The 27,270-nt window shown below is 44.8% G+C and overlaps 1 protein-coding gene across 5 annotated transcripts in view; it reads right to left on the bottom strand.

Annotated features, from left to right (window-relative positions):
- Positions 1–3,948: 3,948 nt before the first annotated feature.
- AARSD1 (alanyl-tRNA synthetase domain containing 1) overlaps positions 3,949–27,270 on the bottom strand; it is a 39,553-nt gene continuing 16,231 nt past the window's right edge. For 2 of the 5 annotated variants that reach the window (XM_077252061.1, XM_077252062.1), the window contains exons 9-13: positions 21,855–21,921; positions 20,985–21,076; positions 20,096–20,150; positions 5,392–5,486; positions 3,949–4,242 (exon numbers count right to left, since the gene is read on the bottom strand). In XM_077252061.1, the coding sequence (XP_077108176.1) occupies positions 4,104–4,242; positions 5,392–5,486; positions 20,096–20,150; positions 20,985–21,076; positions 21,855–21,921 (448 nt within the window). In that variant the 3' untranslated portion in view covers positions 3,949–4,103. Of the gene's footprint in view, positions 4,243–5,391; positions 5,487–17,065; positions 19,265–20,095; positions 20,151–20,984; positions 21,077–21,854; positions 21,922–27,270 lie in introns of those variants that run through there. The other 3 variants (XR_013213387.1, XR_013213388.1, XM_077252063.1) reach the window with 3 other exon arrangements.

Below are 27,270 nucleotides of genomic sequence, written 5' to 3'. Positions count from 1 at the left end.
CTATTAGCGAAGGCCCACCCCAATGTCCTTGAATTCCAAAATCCATTTTTCCCTTGCTTCAAGCGGCCCCCGAATCTAAAAGATTCATTGGTAAGGGCCGATGTGGGATCAAACAAATCATCCCCACGGCAACGTTTCCTACAAAACCCCCGTACGGGAACGTTTCCGTGCCTCATTTGCTCACAGTGTCATAATGTCCTCAAGGGCTCCTCTTTTCATCATCCTCGCTCAGGTAAAACATTCCGTATCCCTGATTACTTTACTTGTGCCTCATCATGGGTCATATACTTGATCAAATGCCCGTGTGGACTATTATACGTAGGAGAAACCACGCAACCTATACGCGATCGGATCTCCAAACATAAGTCCACGGTTCGCTGCAAACACCTTCTACTACCCATCCCATCACACTTCAGTGCTCAGGGTCATAACATTTCACAATTACGGTTCCAGGTAATTGAGCACATCCCCCCAATGAGACGGGGTGGCCCGTTTAAAGCGTAGGGAGGCCTTTTGGATCCACACTTTGGAGACTCTTCACCCATTGGGTCTCAACAGGGATTATGATCTGGCATCATTTCTCTGAATATTTACTCGAATAGTGTCACTGAACTCTACAATAAATCTGTATAATTCTCTCATCATATTCCTTTACTTTCGGTAAATTGGTCATTAAGTGTTCACTATGGTAAGGTTGGTGACCTTATATATCCGATATTGTAACCTTGGCCCCTGTGTTGGTTTTAGGTTTTCATGATTTTGTAAAATACTGTTTTGCTGTTGTTTAAACATTTATACTATGATACCATGTAAACTGTGCATCCTTGTACACAGGGGACTGTCTATTATCATTTGGTTGCATGTAAACGTCACATTTGTAACTGTCTTCTTTCTTTATTAATAGAACCGATTATACTGAAGTCACTTTTTTGCTACTGTCTGACCGCACTGAATCAAGTCCTTCTCTCACCATGCCTAGAATTTATATGGCCGAATCCAGCACTGAATGACAGCATACACTACGGAGTTCCTTCACCACTCACTGGATCTCCGCTAGGCACCGCCCCTTTGTTTACTCTCGTCAGCATTTATGACTGCATCTTATTAGGTGGAACTTATCTGACCGCAGCATGTTTTTCCGGGAGCAGTGACACGGAGACACGTCACTTCCGCCGGCTCCTTTCATAGTTACATGCTGTTTATACAGCCGCACGCTTCCTCACAGACCCACTAAGGTCCGGTGATGTCACTTCCGGTGTTACGTACGTACCCAGTGCATTGGCTTACAACGCCGGCACGGCCACTCCCCAGACCTATTTATTGGCGGTACTTACACCCCCTGATCAGACCAGCGGTGGACACCGCGTCTGACAGCGGCACATCACACACCAGGTCTCCAACAGGTAATATCTATCCAGCGCGGTTTAACATCACTTTCATAAAGCTCCCTCTAATATAACGTTCTTCTATCCCTAGTATTTACACCGGTCCAGCACTCTAATAAGGTACGCCTATACCGGCACTCCCTTCTACCTTAGCACTTTGTGTCACGCTTTTAACTTAACTCTTCTGTGACCTATAGACGCTGCAGGTATATGTGCCCTGAGACATTACTGTCTCCTATGCCCGAGCTTCAGTTTAGTACGGTACGTGTCACACTCCCACCACCTTATACCTCACCCAGTGGACAGATTATGCCTTATTATATCGTATGGTCATCTTCAGCATGTATTTCGCCCATTCATTGGACCTGTTTATCCTATAGATGCTGTACCATTTCTGATTTTCATGATATGTATATACTTCTGTTTATTTTGTTATATTATGTTGTATATTTGTTTTTTCACCTGTAGTAACTGATGAAGGTCCGTATGATGGACAGAAACGTTTGTTGGGTACTACAATAAAACTTCACATACGCATCAGTTGAGTGCTAGGTTTTTTCTTTATTCAAACTTTTTCATATGACTGTAAATAAATTCAACCACTGACATTCAATTGAACTATTCACGTATCGTTTTATAGTTGTAGATAGACACAAGTATAAAACTTTCCTTCAACACTCAAAATATGATTGGTTGTAAATAAAGTGATATCATAGATTGGGGCAGAAAATATGACCACTGGGATCTGCACCAGTGAGCAGAATGGGGCACCCTTATTTCATTGGAATGAAATGCCTTTACACTGTGCTCCTTTTTTTCTTTTCTTCCAGCAGTCCCGTAGAGAATGAATGGAGCACGAGACAAGCATGCACACTGCCGCTCCACTCTCTTCTGTCAATCAGTGGGGCTCCTAGCAGTCGGACCTCATCAACCTAAAAGTAATCCTGCATCTATTTTCCAGATGTAGAGCCACTCTCGACCACAGGCTGTGTCTGGCATTGCAGTTCAGCTCCATCTCCAAATATAAGGCTGCACTACATCACAAACCACAGCCCATGGTCAAAAGTGCTGTTTTGAAAAAAATAAATAAAAAATGAACCCTATTTTTTTTCTAACACTTTATTACCCCCTTTAAATAAATAACATACACCATCACATACCTCCCTTCCTCTGGATAGTGCAACACCAGCCTAAATGATAGATCTTTGCTGTAGTGCTTTGCTTTTTCTTGTGTATTTCTACTGAATTATGTCTGTTCCTTAAAGGCAACTTAGAAACTTAGAAATGCATTGGGGGAGGGTTACCCCCTTAACAACCGCCGAAACGCCTTTTAAAGGAGGGAGTTAAGGGGCCTTATTCCTCAGCGCTGCTTTTTTAACGGCGCTAAGAAATAAGAGTATAGCGCCGCCCCCAGCGTCAGAAAATCTCCAGTGTCTTCGCTACTGGGGGTAGCTGAGACCCTGGAGAACATGATTCGGGTCAGTTTACCATTCCCAGTCACGTGATCATCATTATTCACTGAACTAACGGTGATAACAAAAAAAAAAAGTTTGCTTTTCCATTCATTTCTCTCTCCCTTTGATATGATCTAGCATATCAGAGGGGAGAGAAATGGGGACCCCGCCATCACAGGACCATCCTGCACGGTCTCCCGGCCCTCCACGTAATCTTCTCAGAAGAAAATGGCGGACACATGCGCAGTGTACCCAGTACCAGGAAACAATAGATTTTACCTATTGGTTCATTTTGATCACTGTGATAGACCCACCATCGATTCCAGCCAATTTTGGGTTCAAAAAGTCAAATCATGCTCCCTTCCTTCTGAGCCCTGCCATGCACCCAAACAGTGGTTTACCCCCACATATGGGGTATCGGCGTACTCAGTAGAAATTGCACAACACATGTTGCGGTTCATTTTATCTTGATACCATTGTGAAAATAAAAAAGTTTGAGTCTGAAGTATTTTTTTTTGTGAAAAATGAAATGTTAGTTTTTTCCTTCCACATTGCTTTAATTCTCGTGAAGCACCTGAAGGGTTAACAAACTTCCTGAATGTGGTTTTGAGCACCATGAGGGGTGCAGTTTTTAGAATGGTGTCACTTTTGGGTATTTTTTGTCATACTGAGCCCCCCAAAGTCGCTTCAAATGTGAGGTGGTACCTAAAAAAAATGGTTTTGTAAATTTTGTTGGAAAAATTAGAAATTGCTGATCAACTTTTAACCCTTATAACGTCGTAACAAGAAAAAATTGTGCGGATTTAAAGTTGACATGTGGGAAATGTTATTTATTAACTGGTTTGTGTGACTCGACTAATTTAAGGGCACAAAAATTAAAATATTGAAAATTGCTAAATTTTCACCAAATTTCCATTTTTTTCATAAATAAGTCATATCGAAGAAATGTTACCACTAACATGAAGTACAATATGTCACGAAAAAGCAATCTCACAATAAGTGGGATCCGTTGAAGTGTTCCAGAGTTATTACCTCATAAAGTGACATTGGTCAGATTTTGTAAAACTTGGCCAGGTCATTAAGGTCAAAATTGACTAGGTCACTAAGGGTTTGTTAAATAGCCATTTATTATGAGTTTTTCGAAGATAGACTGCAATGAAAGAGTCTACCTGTGGAGTTCAGCATAGCTACAAGGTTTACACTCGATGAGTAGGGTTCCCTAGTGGTGAAGTTTGTCTTTGTAGGACGGGTACCAACAGCTTCTTCATTCTTCTTTAGGTGCACACCCATTGATGGCTTCCTGAAGCAGACTCTCCACCTCTCCTCTCTGGCTCATCTTGTTGGCTTTGCCTTGAAAACGACCCTTCTTCCCTGCTCCTTTCCCATCTAGAATGCTAGCAGCTCTGCAATGATGAAACGCGTTAAAGTGTATGGAGCTTTTCATGATGCTTTTTAAGAAAGCCATTTTTAGTCATTGCTTAGTCAACAGCAGCATATCTGACCACCAACATGTTGTAATTTGGACCTCATCTGTATCGCAAAATATTTTAATGGATTTGTAAAAAATTTAATTGTATTAACTTTTCTTAAAAAGTGGAAAAAAAACAGCCTACAAGGAAGCACAAGTTTATGAATGGCTCATTTTAAACGAAGTGAAATGACAACTGATATTTATCCTAATTTCGGACCTCTATTTTTCAAACATTCGTCAAGTCATTGTGGAACATCACAGTTGGACCATTGATGAACTCATAGACAAAAAGCAGCCATAAAAATTTGCCCAAAACTGCTCTCCCAAACAAAGGTTGACTTTTACTTTAAGACCACTGAGTAAAAGGACAACGCTCCAATTTGGCCTCATGTAATGGCCATAAAAATTAATGTCATGGGCTGATCCACAGCCTATTTGGCCAGAGCTTACTATAAGCACAGGCCCAGTTATATAACACATCAGTGCTATCAAGGGCAAAGGGGTAATAAAGAGATAAAAAAGACTGGGACTTAAGTGCAGTATGTGAGCAGTAAAATCATTCCATGCTTTATTTCACAGCACAGAAGTTATCATGGCTGCCCATAAAATCTCACACAATTTTCTGAGTAATACCAGCCTGCTCCTGGCTCCAGATAAAAGATATAGGTCCCGATTCATCAAAACAGACGATGCTCATGCCAATCTTTATGAATCAGATGAATCTTAATAAGGGTGTGTGCCTTGTGATGTAAGGTATGCCACAACTTTTCATGCTGTAGAAAGGGTGTTGCCCTGCCCCCGCTATGCCAATTTTGGTGGAGATGGCAGGAACAGGCATGAAAACACCAAAAATTGTAATTTCAAACAGCATGGTCTGTTTGTAAGTCTCCACACAACAGCTCGGACACTTCAAGGAGACTCAATACTCTCCTGCCATCCAGAGCATGGTCAAAGGCACCTCACCCAAACGTTACCCTGATTTACACATGGATGTCTGATTGGGCTGATATGAAATGGTTTTCCTTCTTCTCAAGAATAGCGCATTTCCATACATCCCAAGGATAACACTATGAAGACATACCTTGGTGCCACTTGGTCAATGATTTCAGGGGGACCAGCAAGTAAGAATAACCCTGATGTCTTTTCATCTCCGACAGTTAAGAAGACCACGGTGTCCTGAAATACACAAACATAAGATCACCCATTTACATTTCCTATCAATAAATGCAAGGGGTAAAAACACAAAAAGGAGTATAGATAATCCCCAGTAAAATCAGTATAAAGGCTTAGTGACTTGAAAAGATAAAATAATCCAAAAAAATATTCTAAAACAGCCTTCTCTTAGAGGGATAGTCCACCTGAGAAGCTGGCCTCACTGCTTTCCCATCCAAGTGTTATATAATAGGGGCCCCGATCTAGATCCCTGAAGGGCTTTTCTCCCATGGGTACATCTATTACCCATGTTCCTCTTTGACCCACAGTCTCGGTAAAAGAAAGCACACAAGAACAGGGAGATCGGACATTGATCTGTAAACTATCTAGTTATCCTCCACCTTGACCAGCAGTTCGACAAACAGAATACCCTAAAGTATTACATTTATAGGGAGCGCAATGGTCTTCATGTCTCCTTGTTTTCCATAGAAAATGAGCAAAGAAGTTAGGCACCAGTGACAAATTTCTAGGTGCCCCGACTGCCCAGCTCCTTGCCTGTGCCCAGACCCTATGTAGAAATGCATCTGACGATGGCTACAGCTTATCAGATAAGGACAAACCTCAATGTTAGGTCAGATCTGCGGGGAGTAAGAGGGCGAGTCTGTGGTGTATGTATGGACACACTTGGAATAATATTTTCAATGAAGGAAATATGTGGAGTCAGCATAAGGAGTGGCACTTGGCACAACAGCACACGAGACGTACGGGACATTTCCTGACTCTTTAGAGTAAAGTAACATCAACATCTACTGATATTGTTAAAGAGGCATTCCGTTTGGAAGAAGCCATCGGCTAGCCACAGAATAGGTGATAGTTGTTAGATCAGCGGGACTGAGACTGCCGAGAACCCCACTGATCATCACATTGGGTCGGCAGAGACAATGCTTGTCCGATCCATTCATTCTCTAAGGAAGTGCTGGACAAAACCAGGCATGAAGCTGTGGCAGTCCCATAGCGAATGAATGGAATGATTGTCGGGAATGTGCACTGATGATTTTCTGTTGAAATCATTCTTCTCAAGTGTCACTTTAAGGCTGGAATCACAGTAGCGTATGGCATCGGATGTGATATGCTCGGCTCCATCTCTGCTAGGAACATGACAAAGTGTCAGTGCTCTGATCCTCTCACATCAGAGAATCGCAGCACAGGTCTGGAGGAGACGGAGAAAGCAATTTCTCTGTCTCCTTTGCCTGTCTCTGTGTATGGGATGACATCCGAGTGCAGTCCGAAGTTTCACACGCACCCATAGACTTGTATGGGTGCGAGTGAGCCGAGTCCGCATGAGAAAACAATCGCTGATCTGCACTTCCCCATAGAATAACACTAGGCCGAATGCTATCCGATAAAACATCACATAGCACTCGGGTGTGTAATACACCAGTGTGACCCAGGCCTAAATCTATTACTTAAATATTAAATACTTCAGGTAATCATTACAAGATTATGGAGAGATTGTCCAGAATTAGAAAAAAAAAGTTTAGTGTCCATAAACAGGACTTCCCGTCTGTAGGTTTGGTCTGCTATTGTGAATCAACTGCATCCAAGTGAATGGGGCTGAACTGCAGTCTCATACGCAGCCCACAGTTCGGATTGTAGCTGATATGAAAAAATTAAGATTAAAAAAAATCCTAGTTTTTAATGTTAATACTATTAATAAAAGTACCGTATTTTCTTAACAATAAAAAAGCCAGTGCTTGAGTGGAGAGCAATCTGCTGCGTAAATAGGCAGTTTGGACATTTTGGCAAGCAGTGTAACAGTCCATGTGGGGCTATAAAACCACATGGGTTGTCCCAGAACTTTCCCAGAAACAGATACAAGTACAAACCATTAGGGGCAATTAAAATAAATAGTGTATAAAAAATCCCTAAAATTCCAGGAGGATGAGTATTTTCTATCCCGTTACAAACCCACTATGCCCCATCTCCCAATACATAAGACCTAACTTTTTTCCCCAGTCTTACCTACTGATAATCATAAATCTGTAACTTAAAGCATCTGGTACAGATTAAAATTAATTCCAGTTTACAACAGACAAAAGGGCATACGGTCAGTGAAGAGAGCTGCCTGCATGGAAATCATTGCAAGTGACTTATTAGATCCGGCTGTGTGCACACAAGGCTTATGTATAGACTGGCACTAATGCCGGATGTTTAGTTTACACATCGGCAGTTTATGAAATGTGCAGGGAATTGACCCGTATCTTCCCAATGGACTCCATATTCCAGCAGGAAACAAGTTGGTCTTTGAATTGGAAACACTCAGACTGAATGATTCTGCTGCCTATGGGGAGATATACAGAGTGTGCTTGTGGTATAGGGGGCAACGGTGAGTTCAGAGGCGTATCTTGGGGGTGGCATCCCGTTAATGTGCCCCGGGCACAGCCGGCGGGGGGGCGCAGTCAGGCCGACTAATGCGGCTGTCCGAAGTGTTTACCCTGGCGGCTGCATTCTGCCGCCCTCCGGACCAGGAGTCGGCAGTTCTCTGAGCCAGCTGTCAAGCTGAGAGCCGGCAGGCTCCCAGAGATCAATTGTACTTGTGTGTGTGTTCGGGAATTTATTGTGTGTGTGTGTGTGTGTGTCTGTGTGGGGGAAGGTGTGGTCAGGGATTTATTGTGTGTGTTTGTTCGGGGATTTTTTGAGTGTGGGGTGGGTCGGGGATTTATTGTGTGTGTTGGGGGGGATTTATTCTGAGTCTGTGTGTGTGTGTGGGGATTTATTCAGTGTGTGTGTGTGTGGGGGGGGGGTCGGGGATTTATAGTGAGGTGTGGGATTTATTCAGTGTGTGGGGGAGATTTATTCAGTTTGAGTGTGTTTTATTCAGTGTGTGGGGGGGTCAGGGATTTATTGTGTGGGAATTTATTCAGCGTGTGTGTGTTATTTATTCAGAATGTGTGTGAGTGGGGGGATTTATTCTGTGTTGAGGGGGGTAGATTTTTTGTGTCTGGAAGGGGTTGGATTTATTCTGTGGGGGGGTGAGTGGGGAGATGGGTGTTGACACAGTGAGTAGCAGGGGAAAAATGTGTGCCGAGACAGTATGGAGAGCGAGGGTGATGGGATGTGCACGGACACAGTATAGGGAGTTGGGGGGATGTGTGAGGAGGAAATATGGAGAGGGAAGGGGTAAATATGTGAGGAGACAGTATGGTTAGCAGTAGGGACGTACATGAGGAGGGAGGAGGAAAGTGTGAGTGGGCACATATTAGAGACTGAGTAGTGTGGGAAACAGTGTAAGGGCACAGGGAGGAGCGGACAATATGCCAAGGAGGAAAAATGTAATGAAGGGGCACAGTATAGAGACTGGGCTCTATAGAGGGGACACAGTGTGAGAGGACAGTGTGAAGACAGGGCCCAGTATGGAAAGGAGAGGGCAGTGTGGAAGGCATGTACAATAAGAGGGACAGTGTGGGGTCATATTTTGTGCAGGGAATATAGTGAGGGGCAATTATTTATTTAGGAGCTCAGCGAAGGGCAGATATTTTTATTCAGGAGCATTATAATGACAATGCTATCTTAAAGGGCATTGTGTGGGGATGTGCTGCAGAAGACCAGAGAAGATGGAAGTCTGCAGAGACACCTGTGGATGAGAAGAGTCAACATGGCATCTGGACAAGATGAAGATGAAAAGAAAGAGATAACAACTCATCTATCAGGTACCTGGATGTAAACGTTTTTTGTGTACTGGCTAATTCTCATATTGTTATTTATGTATGGATAATTAAAGGAGTTGTCCAGGTTTGTGATGAGTCTGCAGTCATTCTATGCGACTGCAGACTTCTGAATTCTCACAGTGCGCCCTGCAGGTTGTCAGGATTCTCTTCTGCCATCGATTTGCATACGTGTAGTCATGTGCCGACTAGACATGTGTGGCCTCACTCAATGAAAATGAACTGAGCGAGGCCAGACACGTCTAGTCGGAATGTGGCCAGAAGTATACAAGTCACATACTTGTGCTGACATGACCGTCCACTCTTGCCACCAACAATGGAGAATCCTAGAAGTGTGCAGTGCTTGTGCTATAAGAGCTCACAAGCCTGCAGTCACATATAGTGACTGCAGACTTTAATTTTAAAATTAAGCCCTGTAACCAATCCTGACAGCATGTAATATCCTCACTATCAGGATTCAGCTCTGCAGGTTCCAGCAGTCATCACATGGACACTTCACTCATATGCGATTTTCATACTAACAGTCACGTGACAACGAGCTTCTCTTCCTGCCTCTCTGCTTTTCACTGAACATTGAGAGAATTAGGGCGAGCAGCTTGTCGGCACGTGACTTAGGCTACTTTCACACTAGCCTATTTTGTAATCAGTCGCAATCCGTCGTTTGGGGCAAAAAACGGATCCTGCAAATGTGCCCGCAGGATGCGTTTTTTGGCCATTGACTTTTATTGCCGACGGATCGCGACGTATGGACATACGTCACGTCCGTCGTGCACTGGATCCCTCGTGTTTTGGCGGACTGTCGGCACGAAAAAACGTTCAAGGGAACGTTTTTTCATACGTCGGATCCGCCATTTCCGACCGCGCATGCGCGGCCGGAACTCCGCCCCTCCTCCCCGGACTATAGAATGGGCAGCAGATGCGTTGAAAAACTGCATCCGCTGCCCACGTTGTGCTGCGATATCACAATGTGCGTCGGTACGTCGGGCTGACGGTTTGCGACGGCCCCGTACCGATGCAAGTGTGAAAGATGCCTAAGTGTACAAATTGCATATCTGCTTGGGGGTGGGGGAAGCCAAACTGAATTCTTGCCCCGGGTGCTTGAAAACTTAGGGTACTGTCACACAGTGCCATTTTGATCGCTACGACGGCACGATCCGTGACGTCGCAGCGATCGTACGATTATCGCTCCAGCGTCGTAGACTGCGGTCACACGTTGCAATCACGGCGCTGGAGCGATGCCGAAGTCCCCGGGTAACCAGGGTAAACATCGGGTTACTAAGCGCAGGGCCGCGCTTAGTAACCCGATGTTTACCGTGGTTACCAGCGTAAACGTAAAAAAAACAAACAGTACATACTCACATTCCGGTGTCTGTCCCCCGGCGTCTCAGCTTCTCTGCATTGTGTAAGCACAGCGGCCGGAAAGCAGAGCGGTGACGTCAGACGTCACCGCTGTGCTCGCTTTCTGGCTGGCCGGCGCTCACAGTGCAGAGAAGCTGAGACGCCGGAGGACAGACACCGGAATGTGAGTATGTACTGTTTGGTTTTTTTACGTTTACGCTGGTAACCACGGTAAACATCGGGTTACTAAGCGCGGCCCTGCGCTTAGTTACCCGATGTTTACCCTGGTTACAAGCGAACACATCGCTGGATCGCTGTCACACACAACGATCCAGCGATGTCAGCGGGTGATCAAGCGACGAAAGAAAGTTCCAAACGATCTGCTACGACGTACGATTCTCAGCAGGATCCCTGATCGCTGCTGCGTGTCAGACACTGCGATATCGTAACGATATCGCTGGAACGTCACGAATCGTACCGTCGTAGCGATCAAAATGGCACTGTGTGACGGTACCCTAAGATACACCTCTGGGTGAGTGTCAGGGGTATACAAGCTCTGGGCCCATCAGGCTGTGAATTTGGGGTCGTACTTATCTAGGTAAAAGATGAGCAAAGATTTCTTCTTAAAAACAGTTCACATTTTGCAGCCACAGAAAAAAAAATTATAGAAATGATTGGCTTTGCCATATTTGAGATGCCAATCCACAAAATATTTTTAGTATTGGAATGATTGAAAATAATCCTCCCGTCTAGAGTTTTCCTGCAGTCAGACATGTCTATTATTTTACATCATGTAATTCCTGGCATTCCCATCCTGTACTAAGTAGACAATGCCCCCTAGTGTATTCACAAATAAGCGGTGTATAAGAACCACTAAACGAGTATAATCCATGAATAAATAATTTTATTTGGCCAAATAAAATTATTTATTCATGGATTATACTCGTTTAGTGGTTCTTATACACCGCTTATTTGTGAATATTGTATTGTTGTGAGTTTTTTGTCCTATGTTATCTTTCAGGGCATTTGTCTGGTGTTAATAGTATTTGTTTTTCTGTTTTTTGAACAGAGTAACTGGTGCCCCGTTTCTGATCACTATGGATCATAAAGCCAGGGAGAGAACCTGGCAAGACCGTATTGGTGATGTGTTCAAATCTAGAACTATTGGTGCTACTAATGATGTTTCTAATAATTTTAAGGATTCAACCCGTAAATATCGGAATTTATTGCATAAAAAAATAAAAAAATTAGATTACGGTGGACTCGTGCCTCATTACAAAATTACCAGAAATGCAATATAATTCCTAGAGGTCTTCGGGTACAACTTTACCCCACTTTTGAGCTTGGTGACATTGCATTAAATACTAGATGGGAGGAGGCTGCTACAGCTTGCTCTTTAAAATTCATTGAGATCATCAATGATAAAAATACGGCATTGCTGAATGAATTGGATTCACAGATCACGTCTATGCAGGCACAAATGACTGTTGAATATTCAAAAGAGCAAATGGACGAATTCTTTTTAGAAATATCTAAAGATATGGAAAAGTGGGAAAAGGAGGTGTGTGATATGAAAACGAAAAAATATGAGCGTGATTTAAATGACTACGAAACAAAGCGAATATTCAAATGGCAATATAGGAAAGAGAAAAAATTGCATCCATCAAGAAGTTCATCATTGACATCGGTTGCTTCTCTTTCAAGCCAAACTTCTGCACAGGACTGTGACACTCCTAGACCTCCGAGTATGAAAACTAGGTTTGGTGGGAAGTGGAGTAATCAGGATTCCTCCAGGAATTACCAGGGACCAAAAAATAGACAACCCCAGGTAATTAATTTATCTGATCATATACTTACATCTGAGCAGGAGGATCTTCTTCAACGGGGGTTAACCTTTTCTCCCGCTAAATCTTTAGATGCCTTCACGGCGGTAAAGGTTGTCCATCTTTTTGCTCGAAAATTGGTATTAAAAAGATATCATGAAAAATCAATGACAGATTGCCAGCTGGATGAAGCTGATGACCAACAAGTGGTAGCCATTTTGGAATCATTGTTGGATGAACAGAATCCAACTATGGTAAGTAGCTTTCCTACCCATTTGTATTCTAAATCAAAAAAATTTCCGGCTCTAAGTACTTGTCCAGCCATTGATGTTTTTGTGAAAATGGTGTCTAGTGATGTTGAACAGCTTTGCACCAAAAAGGTCTATAGCAGGAATCCTAAAATTGATGTGGCAATCAAGGAGATACAGAGATGGTCGGATGTAACTATTAAACAAGCAGATAAAGGGGGCAATGTAGTCATTTGGCCCAACCATCTATATGAAAAACAGGCCCAATAATTATTGATGGATAAAGATTGTTACAAGAAGCTTTACTATAACCCCCTTGTAGAGTTTAAACAGGAATTGGTTGGTATTGTTACACAGGCCTTTGAGGCTGGATTCATTCCTAAAAAACTTATGGAGGCTATTACTTTCGTTAAGCCTAGGATGCCCACTCTGTACCTTATTCCTAAGGTTCACAAGGATTCCTCAAATCCGCCAGGGAGACCGATTGTCTCTGGAAATGAGGGTCTTTGTGAACAGGCATGTAAAGTGATTGATTTTTACTTAAAACCTTTGGTACATACCCTTCCATCCTTCGTTCAGGATACCACGGCTACATTACGCAGCTTTGATGGTCTTGTATTGCATGATAATATGGTGCTTGTGACAGCAGATATTGAGAGTCTCTACACATCAATTAGGCATCAGGACGGACTTAGGGCGGTCTCTTGGTTCCTTGAGGCTGGGGGTTTTGATAGAGGCTTGGCTGACTTCATATTACAGCTTCTTCAGTTTATTCTGACACATAACTGTTTTACATTCTCGGATCAGATTTACCTCCAGCTTCAGGGGACCGCCATGGGGGCTGCCTGTGCTCCGTCCTATGCTAATTTGTTTTTGGGTGCCTGGGAGAGGGGTATTTTTCTTAGCGATCCAGTGGTGCACATTGACAAGGTGCACCACTGGATTCGTTATATTGATGACATATTTTTCGTTTGGGAGGGGACGACTGAACAACTCAATTAATTTATGTCCGGGCTCAATATGAATGATCTTAACATCAAATTGACCTTCTCCCATGGCCGCCAGGTTAATTTTTTGGATTTAGATGTGTGTATCTCTCCTCAAGGTTTGATTGAGACCAATGTCTATCGAAAGCCCACAGCAACCAATACTCTCTTACATGCAAGTTCATCGCATCGCCAGTCAACCATCAATGGTATCCCCATCGGACAACATCTGCGGATCAAGAGGATCTGTTCCAGCCAACAGAAATTTCAGGATCAGGCCCAAAACCTATACCAGCGCTTTAGGGAACGTGGATACAGTCACCGGCAGATCCGTAAAGGCTATAAGAGAGCTTGTTCAACTTCTCGTGATGAACTTCTGTACCAATCTACACCAAAGATCAAAAATGACACTCAGGTGAGATTAATTACTCCCTATAACAGCCAATGGAAAGAATTCACTCAAATAGTTAACAAACATTGGGATGTACTGCGAACTGATCCCATTTTGAAGAGGATTTTCTCAGATAAACCATTGATAACTGCGAAAAGATCAGATAATCTTCGTGATTTGCTTGTTCGCAGTCACTATTCCCCTAATGTCAAAAAGAAGGATTTACATGGACCTATATATGGGTTCTTTCCATGCACCTTCTGCAAGGGTTGCCGGAATCACACCAAAAGTAAGGAGTTTTCCAATCCCCAGAATGGCCATAGTTTTAAAATTAGGCATCAACTTACTTGTGCCTCTAAGGGGGTGATATATCATGCGCAATGCCCTTGCAATAGAGTGTATATTGGTATGACAACACGGGAACTCAAATTGAGAACAAGGGAACATGTACGGGACATTGAAAGAGCAAAAGCTGCTAAGACTACCAAGGAGATTGAATCACTTAAAACTCTGGCTCGACATTTTTATTTATATCATGAGTGCAATGCAAACAAGCTCAAAATCAAAGCCATCGACCAGGTCTCACTGGGTCCACCGGGGGGGGGGTGATTTATTTAAGGCACTTGCTAAGGTTGAAAGTCGGTGGATCTACCGACTCAATACAATCGCCCCCATTGGCCTCAATGAGAATTTTGGGTTTGGATCCTTTTTATAATTGACATCATTCACGTTTTTTATGGGGGGGTGGGTTTTGGTTTTATTGTATGTAATTTTTTTGTGTTTTTAATCATTCTCTTTTCCTTTTAGTATTTGGCTTTGGCCGTTTTTACAATTGACTTAATAATGACATGCCTGATTCCGTGCCCGGATGTGCCTATAATTTATTGGGATGGAAGACACATATGGAGACTAAAGAATTTGTTCCTGATATAAATGTCCATGAAATTTGATGTGAATTACTGTGGCCGTATCATGTATTTGTTCATATATATTAATTTCACCCTTACACTTACAATATGCATATTGTTTTTACACATATACTTTTTGTGTATATATGTTAGTTGCTGTATAGGTTTTACTCTTCTACAGCATTTTATTATTATATATATTCTTTTCACTATGGCACTTTGATGTATGTGTTTTTATATATATATTTCTTATATATTATTTTCAGCTTTATATATGGTACTTGCTGTATAGCTTTTTTTTTTTCCTCTACAGCATTTTACTGTTCTTACTATGACACTTGTATGTATGTGTTAATATTGTAGATTTAATGTCTCTGTATGTATTAGTGATATTGTTAATATGTCATTTTCCTTATAAAAGTTGTTGTATTAATGTTCCACATATCTGTGCATTTTAGGGTGATTTATACACGGTAGTTATGCGCTTTTATGCGCGTTGTATTTTCACTATTATTGTATGCATTTTTATTAGTATTATGTAATGGTTTGTCTGCTAAGTCAGTTATTATGTTAGTTGTTAATGTGGCTACATTATACTTCTATTTACATACAATTCATGGCCTTTGTCCCGGTCTCCTTGTGCGCATGCCCCGCACCCTTGGCTCCTGGTGCATCGGGGGGGCGGCACTCGGTGCGCGGCATGTGACCGCCGTCTCCATGACGGCGCTCCCTGTTTGCGCTCCACGGCCGCTTCCTGTGATGTTCCTCTTGGTTGCCTTGGAGGCGGCGCATGCGCCGTCAATTTGGTGTCCGGATGTGGGTGTATCTCGGTGCACGTCATCTTTACAGGATTGTGCCTTACGCCGCAATGCTGTATTAACGTTCTGCAGCTGCGGATAGGTACTATTGCAGTTGTGATTGGCCATAAGGCGTTTAAATAGCCGGAACCCCCTCTCCAACGCACGCCTCCTGAAGAAGTTCTAACGAAACGTGCGTTGGGGCGGCGGGGATCACACGTCACCAGCATCTTTTTGCCAGTTTAAAGTATTGTAAGTATTGCTCATCTCCTTATTTTATATGTGTGCACTGCTTTAAAGGTTAGTCCATTCTGGACACCATGCACTTAGCACTTTCCTACTAGTATACACATGCTGCTTTAGCACATTATACGGACATGGTTTTGTCTGTTTTTTGCACACTCTAATTAATTGAGAGTTGTTGAGAGCCATTAAGCAAGAACTTTTTACTAAGGCATTTTATGTGCTGGTCACAGTGATCCTTGTTATTGTAGCATCCAGTAATGTTCTTTTATATTATGTCATTCTGACCAAATAAAATTATTTATTCATGGATTATACTCGTTTAGTGGTTCTTATACACCGCTTATTTGTGAATATTGTATTGTTGTGAGTTTTTTGTCCTATGTTATCTTTCAGGGCATTTGTCTGGTGTTAATGCCCCCTAGTGGTCAAATAGTATTTGTTATAATCCAATGTTACTAATTAACAAATATGGTGCAAAAATGTTTAAAAAAAAAAAAGGAAAATCTGGACAGCCCCTCCAAAAGCCAATACGTGTGGCATCTGCATTGTTAGCAGCGATGAGCAAAAAGATTTTGCTCTGTTCATCTCACTGTTAGACCAGGCCTGTTCATACATCTACCCCACAGTGATCAGCAGCATCTATAACAGAAAACTGCCAATTTCCCCAGCAGGACACAGGCACATTACTTACCAATAACTTAAAGGGGGATTTTAGTATTTTTGAGTATGAGGCCAAGACCGGCAGGTAGTTGCTAACTGACCACTCCATACCGCTCTGGGTGTTAGGAAGGATTGGTCACTTTTTATTAGGCTGCCGTCACACTAGCAGTATTTGGTCAGTATTTTTCATCAGTATTTGTAAGCCAAAACCAGGAGTGGGTGATAAATGCAGAAGTGGTGCATATGTTTCTGTTAGACTTTTCCTCTGATTGTTCCACTCCTGGTTTTGGCTTACAAATACTGAGGTAAAATACTGACCAAATCCTGCTAGTGTGACGGCAGCCTTAGTGTTTGTATACTTATCCTGTTATACTTAGGCGTTATCGTTTAGATCATCCTGTAATTCAGGCTGTTTGCCTCTTGAAGGAGTTATTCAGGACTTTTCATATTTTTGCGTATGAAGCCAAGAACTGATAACTACCTGCCTGTTCTGCCTGGGGACGATTTCTGTCAGCTCGGAGCGGTCATGTCGGACATGTACTGAAGGGGATACAATTTGCCAAAGAACATGTCAACTGGCCTAAAGAGAAATGGAGAAACATTTTGTGGACTGATGAAAGTAAGACGACCATCAAACTCTGCATTCAAGCCACAGTACACTCTGAAGACAGTGAAGCATGGTGGTGCAAGCATCGTGATATGGGCATGTTTCTGTTACTAGGGTGCTGGACCTATTTACCGCATACCAGGGATCATGGACCAGTTTGCATATATTAAAATGAAGTGGTCATGTTGCCTTATGCTGAAGAGGATATGCCCTTGAAATGGATGTTTCAACAAGACAACGACCCTAAACACACTGTACACAAGCAAAATCTTGGTTCCAGTCCAACAAAATTGAGGTTATGGAGTGGCCACCCCAATCCCTCAGACCTTAGTCTAATAGAACACTGGAGGGGTGACATCAAAAATGCCACTTCTGAGGCAAAGCCAACAAATGCCAAAAAACTGTGGGATGTAGTCCAAGCATCCCGGGCTGGAGTAACAGTTGACAGGGGCCAGAAGTTGGTTGACTTTATGCAACATAGATGTGAAGCAGCTCTAAAAAACTGTGGGTGTGTGCACAACTAAATATTAGGTTAATGATGCACAGGAATGCTAAACCGTCATAAAAAAATACATATTCTGAGTTTGTAAAGACAAATGCAGACGCCGCTATTTCAGTTTATTTTCTGTAAAAAGGATCTACATTTCTCTTTAGTTTTGAAGTAGAAAACAGTGTGCAATGTTCTCAACGCATGGAGATAAAAACTAGGATAAAGATTTTGTGATTAACTCATGTTTTTGAACACACTGCTATTATTTTGAACACTACTGTATCTATCACAGATAATTGTCAATTTGCCCTCAAGGAGGCAAGCACATTTCTTACCAACAACTTAAAGGGGACTTGATATTTTTAAGGAATTGGCTAAATGACAGGAAATAAAGTCATCATAAATGTTACATTCTCTAAATAGGATATAGTCAGCAGTAGGGACCACATGGATCTGTGCTAGGATCTGTGCTTTATTAATGACCTTGTGGATGGGATTGAGAGTAAAGTATCAGTCTTTGCTGACGACACCAAACTGTGTAGGATATTAAAATCTGACCTTGACATTACAATATTACAAAACGATCTGAATAAGATGACTGAATGGGCAAACACTTGGCAAATGAGGTTTAATGTAGATAAATGTAGAGTAATGCACCTAGGGAGGAGTAATACTATTGCTGCATATACATTAAATGGGAGTATACTCGGGACTACAGAACAGGAGAAGGACTTGGATAGTCTGGTTACAAGTAAGATGAGCAGCAGTACTCAATATCAAGCAGCAGCTGCAAAAGCAAACAAGATTAGGGTGTACAAAAACAGAGAGAAAATCCTGTGATCCCAACGTATTGTTACCCCTTCATAAATCACTGGTGAGGCCACATCTAGAATAAGGGATTCAGTTTTGGGCTCCACATTTTAAAAAGGATATTCAGAGTCAGTTCAAAGGCGGGCAACTAGATTACAAGGGTTGGAAGGCCCTCATATGAGGAGAGGTTGGAAAAGTTGGGCTTGTTTAGCTTAGAAAAAAAGACACCTCAGAGGGGATATCATTTATATGTATAAATATATGTGTAGTCAGTACAAAGGACTGGCACATGACTTATTCCTTTCAAGGACCATACTGAGGACCAGGGTTAACTCATTATGGGTGGAAGAAAGGCGATTCCGGCAGCTAAACAGGAAAGGGTTCTTTACAGTTAGAGCAGTCAGACTGTGGGATGCCGACCACAGGAGGTAGTAATGGCAGACACTATAGCAGCTTTTATACAAGAGGCGGGATGAGTTCCTCAATACACATAGCATTGCGGGTTATAGTTAAATTAGTGACGAAATGTACAATTGGTGGAGAAAAGTTGAATTTGATGGACCTAGGTCTTTTTTCAAACCTATGTAACTATGTATGTAACTATATAACTATATAACTATGTCATGCAGATGTCATCCGATATCCCGCTGTCCATCAGCATGACGTCACCAGAGACGACCTATTGACAGAGCAGACCAGAAAGGGAAGAGCTGCTTTGCTGTTGAGGGGTGAAATGAAGCAGTGTAATCACCGACTGAGATGACAGAGACCGTCTAAGGGAAGAACAGGAAAATAGATAGTTAGCAACCACCTGTCTGTAAGTTCTTAGCCCCATACGCAAAAAAAATAAAAGTCCTAGATAATGCCTTCAAGAGGTAAACAGCCAGAATTTCAGAATGAAATCAGCGATAATTGGCTAATTATATCAGGAAAAGTATACAAATACTAACAAAGAAAGGCACAATTCCTCCCAACATCCAGAGTAGACAGGGGCAGTATGGAGTCATTGGGCATTTATTCATTAGGCTAAAATTGTGTTTTTTTTTATGGCTTCTTGCAAGTGAGAAGAAACGTTGTGGAACTGCTCCAAACACAAGCAACGCCAAGGAAAAGCAAAATACTGGTAGTGATAGGTGCTTAAATTTGAACAAATTAAAAACCCAATAAATTATTACTTTTTCCAATGATAAGCTGTGCATGCAGAGAGAAAAACTGATTACTCTGCCCACACAAGGGCAAATATGGGCTGGCACAGCGTGGTATCACCAGGACACCTAGACCTTTCAGAATGAGGCGATACAACTGTCAGAAAAGGGCCCCTGTGCAAGAACAATATATGGGCCCTTTGCAGCCCGAGAACTCCTAAAAATGCAAAATTGCACTTGCTTTGGAGCAAGAAATGGGCCCCCTTACCTCTTGGGCCCCTGTGCGGCCGCACAGGTTGCACCAATGGTATGTCTGCCCCTGTGTCGTGTGTGTGTATATCTCATTGTATGTGTGGGTACATGTCATTACTAATACCTTTTCAAGGTACAAGCAGTGGTGGGAGCGTTTTTTTGCTATAAATCCTACTGATAGGTTTCATTTAGGGGAAGTTTACTCACCTCTGTGCCAATTTCATTTGCGATAATATTCATAAACTCGTTATCTCCCTCTTTTCTGTTCAGGAAATGAAATAATTTATTAGGCCAGTGTTATATAATACAAAACTAAAGGGGCCATTCCCTTCCAATTGATATTCGTCCCCCTTTGAGATTTTATATATATTACAGATTACTGAGGAGATTATTGAGCAGAATCTCGGGCAGGGGAGGTAGGTCATAGAGAGTAGCATAACCAGTCCATCAGAGACAGAGGTCGGTGGGGAAATCATGAGAGAGGCAGGAAAGCTGGAAGTGCACTCTCCGCCCCCTGGACTTACAATCTCAGACAGAATGGAAGAAGCTGTTCACAGTGGGCCGGCATTCACTAGAGGCTAGGAGGAGGCCATGCATCTGAACTATGGAGTAACCTCCCCAAGGGGTGGGGAAGCACTGACCAGCAGCTCCAGAATCAGGGTTCCCCTTTAAAAACATGTAACTAGTATGCGAATAGGTGCTGTCGGGTGGGGGCAGAATAAAGAGGGGTGGGGGTAGAATAAAGAGGGGTTGGGGCAGAATAAAGAGGGTGCAGAATAAAGAGGGGTGGAGGCAAAATAAAGAGGGTGCAGAATAAAGAGGGGTGAGGGCAAAATAAAGAGGGTGCAGAACAAAGAGGGGTGGAGGCAAAATAAAGAGGGTGCAGAATAAAGTGGGGTGGGGGAAGAATAAAGAGGGTGCAGAATAAAGAGGGGTGGGTGCAGAATAAAGAGGGGTGGAGGCAAAATAAAGAGGGTGCAGAATAAAGTGGGGTGGGGGAAGAAGACAGTGGGGTTGGCGCAGTATAAAGAGGGGGCAGAATAAAGAGGGGTGGGGGCAGAATACAGAGGGTGGGGGCAGAATACAGACCACTCACCTGTGTAAAGAAAATAGTTTGCCACTGTCTGGGCTGTTTTTAAAGCTCTGGGCCGTAAGGACAGCAAGATCTCTCAGTAAAGTTAGATTATTCTGAAAGATAAAAACTTCATGAGAACATTTAATGTCCACACAATCATAGCCAAAGTCATTAAAGAAAATCTCCATGTCCCATTCCTCTGCTATTCCTCCTGGAAATGTATGAATAACTTGAGTGTTAGCATTCTCCTCATCAATAGGAGGTGCTACACACTCTGACACTGCCAGTTTTGATTGGGCAGTGTGAAACGTAAAAGACAAGTGGAATGGTAGTGCCCAGTTGTCAAAAAACTCATGCATTTCCAGAAGGAAGAACAGAGTAGGGCACGAGTAAAGCGTTCCAATACAAGATGCTTCAGCACTGGTTTTTCACAGGGAATATACCGTACGTATTTACTGAAAGAGCCGTCTTTTCACATTCGATTTTGTGCAGTAATTTTTTCATCTCCCCACTTATCTGCAGAGGGCTTGTAAGCACATGCTCCAGACAAAACCCCACTGAGATAAAGGAAACAGATTTCACAAATTTCTGCAACGTTTCTCCCACATGGGACTGGACTTGAAACAGGGTTTTTGCTGAAATCTAACAGAATATGGTTTCACAAAAACCGTTGTCTTTCATTAAAAAAGTCACCAACCTATTAATATTGATGATATATGCATGGTGCTGCCCTAAAATGCGCATATCCTGGGCACAGCAAAGTATCATCCATACCGCCATCATATGTATTTATCATGCCGCCACATCTTACATTTCTTTCTACCATGGATGTAAAGGAACGATAGCTATCAGCACTTAATATAGTTTGGTAAAAGCCCACCATGTCTGTACCTTCTGGAGAGTTTTCACAGATTTCTGCAGCTTCTCCACAGCTTCAATGTGCTCGTCAGGACCATTCCTGCCAACAGCAACGCAGACAGTAATGTAGCGTGTGACGAAGGGCAAACCATAAAGATAAAAAACTAAGACTGTCAGGTTTACACAGACGATCATTAACATCACGTATGGTAGGACGAGACGGTGAGGGCAACAGATAACCATAATAAAATATAAAGTGTATACACTAACTAGGAAACTCACAGATCATACACATAACATCACTATTTATTTCTATCAATTAATAATAGAAAAAAACAAAAGCAGAAATAAAAAAATCCCTAAAGAAAACATAACCAGTAGTCAGGCTGCCAATACCCTACCCTGATCCCTGCCTGTCAGTGGAGGTTGGCACCCTCTTGTAGGCAATTGGCACTCCGCTCCGTGGCGGCTCTCCCTAGGAGTCCCTACCAGTGTAATATGACAAATAAAAACCAGGAAAAAGGAGATTTTTGTGTACTCACCGTAAAATCTTTTTCTCCGAGTCATCATTGGGGGACACAGGACGAATGGGTGTTATGCTGCTGCCACCAGGAGGACACTAAGTTAAACACACACAAAAGATTAACTCCTCCCCTGCAGTATACACCCACAGGCTGGACAATCCAGAGCCAGTTCGGTAACAAAGCAGTAGGAGTAAGCCAGTTAACAAACAGAAAACATGTCATAGTCAAAACACAGACAGAAAAGAACAATTGAGCCAACTAGGCTAACAGGGAGGGTGCTGTGTCCCCCAATGATGACTCGGAGAAAAAGATTTTACGGTGAGTACACAAAAATCTCCTTTTCTCCTACGTATCATTGGGGGACACAGGACGAATGGGACGTCCCAAAGCAGTCCCTGGGTGGGCAACAAGAAGTTATAAATGCTGTGCGTGCCTACGAGCTACAGATGAGACACTGCCGCTTGTAGGATTCGCCTACCGACGGACGCGTCTGCCGAGGCCTGAGAGTGCACATGGTAGTGCTTCGTGAATGTATGCAGGCTGGACCATGTAGCAGCCTTGCAGACCTGCGCTGCCGATGCCTGGTGCCGGATGGCCCAGGACGCGCCGACTGACCGGGTAGAATGAGCCTTGATCCCCGGAGGTGCGGCGTGACCCTTGACACGGTAGGACTCTTGGATGGCGGAACGAATCCACTTGGCAATGGAGGCCTTGGAAGCAGGTAGTCCCTTCCGTGGCCCCATCGGAAGAACGAACAAGGCGTCTGACCTACGGAGAGACGCAGTTCTGGAGACGTAACGTCTAAGACCCCTCACTAAGTCCAGAGTGTGGAGCGCCCTTTCCGTGCGGTGGGAAGGAGCAGGGCACAGTGAGGGAAGGACAATCTCCTCATTAAGATGGAAGGAGGAAACGACCTTCGGAAGAAAAGTCGGACATGTCCGCAGAACCACCTTGTCCTGGTGGAACACGAGGAAAGGAGGTCGGCACGACAGAGCTGCCAGCTCAGAGACACGTCTAATAGACGTGACAGCCACGAGGAAGGCAATCTTCCATGACAAGAAAAGCAAAGACACTTCATGCAAGGGCTCAAAGGGGGGCTCTTGAAGAGCACAGAGAACTAGGTTCAGGTCCCATGGTTCCAAGGGCATCTTGTAAGGCGGAGCCATATGAGAAACACCCTGGATGAAGGTCCTGACCTGCAATCTGTTTGCAATCTTTCTCTGAAAAAGAACCGAGAGAGCAGAAATTTGGCCCTTAAGAGAGCTGAGAGCAAGACCCAAGTCTACGCCTGATTGGAGGAATTCCAAAATGTGAGGGATAGAAAAACGGAGGGGGAAACGTCCCCGCTCCCTGCACCAGGCGAAGTATACCTTCCAGGCGCGGTGGTAGATGCGCATAGAAGAAGGCTTGCGTGCGCGGAGCATGGTAGATATCACCGTCTGGGGCAACCCCTTCTGCCTCAGTACCCAGGACTCAACGGCCACACCGTTAAACACAGGGCCTCTGAGTTCGGGTGGTAAATGGGCCCTTGAGACAGGAGGTCTGCGCGACTCGGCAGCCTCCAAGGTACGTCTGAGACCAGTTGAACCATCTCGGCATACCATGTCCTGCGCGGCCAGTCCGGAGCGATGAGAAGTACTGGGATCCGTTCTGCCTTGATCTTCCTGATCACCTTTGTCAGAAGAGGAATTGGGGGAAAGATGTATGGGAGTCTGAAACCCTGCCATGAGAGGACGAGAGCGTCGGCTCCGAAGGCTGAGGGGTCGTGAGACCTGGCCATGAAGACGGGAACCTGGCAATTGAGGCGAGATGCCATTAGGTCCACGTCCGGGGTCCCCCATCGAGAGCATATCTGGTGAAAGATTGCGGGATGGAGAGACCACTCTCCGGGATCGAGGCTGTGGCGACTGAGAAAGTCCGCTTCCCAGTTTTCCACGCCTGGGATAAAAACTGCTGAGAGTATGGAATGATGTGTCTCGGCCCAGCGGAGAATTAGCGTCACCTCGATCATGGCCGCCTTGCTGCGAGTGCCCCCTTGGCGGTTGATGTAGGCTACCGCAGTGGCGTTGTCGGACTGGACTCTGACCGCACGGCCGGAGAGGAACGGCTGAAAATGATGGAGAGCCAGTCTGATTGCCCGAATCTCTAGGATATTGATGGGCAGCTGGGACTCCTGCGGAGACCAGCGACCCTGAGTCGAGTGGCGCTGGAACACTGCACCCCAGCCGAAGAGACTGGCGTCCGTTGTGACAACCAGCCAGTGCACCGGAAGGAAAGACTTCCCCCGAGTCAGGGAGGACCTCTTGGTCCACCACCTGAGGGACTGTCTGATTGGGCGAGAGAGAAGGAGACGGCGGTCGAGCGAGGCGGGATTCCTGTCCCATACTGCCAGAATGGCGTGTTGTAAGGGACGGAGGTGAAAAACCGCAAAGGGCACTGCCTCCATTGCCGCCACCATCCTGCCGAGTACCCTCATGGAGAAGCGTAGGGAGTGAGAGCGAGGTTGAGTAAGCTTCCGGACTTCTCTCTGAAGAGAGGATACCTTTTCCGGAGGCAAAAGTACTAGACCCTGAGAGGAGTCTAAGATCATTCCCAGGTAGGATATGGTTTGGGCCGGGACTGGGGAAGATTTTTTGAAATTGATTTTCCAGCCCAGGCGCAAAAAGGTATTTATAGTGACGTCTACCGCTTCTGAACAGGACCGGAAAGAGGGGCCTTTTATGAGGATGTCGTCCAAGTAGGGCAACACCACTATGCCTCGAGCATGTAGAATGGCCACGGCAGCTGCCATGACCTTGGTGAACACCCGAGGAGCAGTGGCCAGCCCGAAAGGTAGGGCGACAAACTGAAAATGGTGCCCCTGGACCGCGAAGCGGAGGAAGCGCTGATGAGACGGTAGGATGGGAATGTGCAAGTAAGCGTCTTGAACATCTAGAGATGCAAGGAACTCGCCCTCTTACAGAGAGGCAATTACCGAGCGGAGGGACTCCATACGGAATTGACGTACACGGACGTACTTGTTGAGGAGCTTGAGGTCCAATATTGGACGTACTGAGCCGTCCTTTTTTGGTACAATGAAAAGATTGGAATAGAAACCTTGGTACCTCTCGTTCTGAGGTACCGGGATGATGACCCCGTCTTCCCATAGCGATCTTATGGCCTGAAAATACTGACGGACCCTTGCTCTGGGAGGAGGGGACTGGAAGAAACGAGATGGGGGAAGAGAGACAAACTCTATCTTGTAACCGAAGGATACCAGTTCGCGGACCCATCGGTCGGGAACTACCGAGAGCCACGCGTCCCGAAAGAAGAGTAGGCGGCCGCCAACTCTGTCGGTGTCCTTTGGCGTCTGCCAAGAGTCATTGAGGTGGAGACCTGTTAGGTCTGGGCCCCCTGGACCCCTGTTGTCTGGGTCTGCCTCTCCAAGAGGGAGAAGGTTTGTAAGATGGCTGGGAGGTTCTGTCCTTGCGCTGACCTCTCCCGGCGCCGGGTGGCGCGGAGGGAGAATTGGACCAATTGGAGCCGAAACGGAAATAACGGCCTCGGCCCTGTTGGTTGCGAAAGGGGCGAAAGGTCCGTTGCTGGGGAAGGAATTTGCTCTTTCCCCCTGTGGAGTCTGCGATAATTTTATCTAGTTTGTCCCCAAAAAGGCGTTCGCCCTGGTATGGAAGGGACGTGAGAGATTTTTTGGATCCTGAGTCCGCTTTCCAGTCCCTGAGCCAAAGGGATCTGCGGATCGTGACAGCATTGGCCGCTGCCTGTGAGGCACAGTTGGCCGCGTCTAAGGATGCGGAAACTACAAAGTCCCCCGCTCTGGCAATCTGAGTGGCCAGGTGTGAAACCTCGGGGGGTAAGTCGGCGTGTAGAGCTGTAGAGGCTAAAGACTCGGCCCAATGGGTCATGGTTTTTGCAACCCATGTGGCGGCAAAAGAAGGGAAGAGAGAAGCCGAGGAAGCTTCAAAAGCCGAGCGAGCCATCTGGTCAATTTGTCTATCAGTGGGATGCTTGATGGACGCGCCCTCGGAGGAGGATAGAACCGCCTTGGTGGCTAGCCGCGACACTGGCGGGTCCACGGAGGGTGACTGAGACCACTCCTTAGCAAGGTCCTGAGCAAACGGATACTTCAATTGCATAGCCTTCTGACCTGAGAAGCGTTTATCCGGACGGACCCTGTGAAGATCGACAATGTCCTTAAATTGAGGATGCGTAGGAAAAAATCTATGAGCCTTTGTGGTTCGCCCGAATGACACGGGATGAACCGCCTTGGACGGGGTTTCCTCCTCTAACTGTAGCGTCTGACTTACCGAGTCTATGAGAGAATCTAGGGTCTCTTGGTCGTGACGATACTCTGGGGAACAGGACACGCTGGATGCGTCGTCCAGAAAGGATTCCCTGCTATGAGCTGGGGATGAGTGACGAGAGACTTTGCTCTCTGAGCCGGAGGGCTGATCACGGACCGGAGATATTACCCTGGACTTCTTTCTAGATGAGAGAGGGCTTCTGGAAACGGTACGGCCTCTAGGCCGAGAGGGGTTTTTAGGCCGCGTTACATCATCCGTGGAAGCGCCCTGGGTAAGGGACGGGTCACGGAGGGACTGTATCGTCCTTTCCAAGGATGCCACAGATCGAGCAAGGGAGGACGCCCATGCGGGGGTACTAGGCTCACTACATTCCGGGTCAGAGGCCGGAGTATCCTGTGCCGCAGACATTTCGCAGGCGGAGCACAGCGGGGTAGTGTGACCTCGGGGCAGAGATACCTTGCAGGAGGTGCACACAGCAAAAATAACAGAGTGGGTCTTTCCAGTCCGTTTTTGCCTAGACTGTGACATCTTTGCCATAAAGTGAGCGTACTGGCAGGGGAAGAGACAATCCTACTGAGTGCGTCTCACCAAGTTCTGCGGTGCTTGGCAGGGAGATCCTGAAGT

The sequence above is a fragment of the Ranitomeya variabilis genome, chromosome 4 (genome assembly GCF_051348905.1).
Source record: "Ranitomeya variabilis isolate aRanVar5 chromosome 4, aRanVar5.hap1, whole genome shotgun sequence".
Lineage (NCBI taxonomy): Eukaryota > Metazoa > Chordata > Amphibia > Anura > Dendrobatidae > Ranitomeya > Ranitomeya variabilis.
The sequence above is the reverse complement of the archived record's forward strand: the minus strand, read 5'-3'. Positions and strand labels throughout refer to the sequence as shown.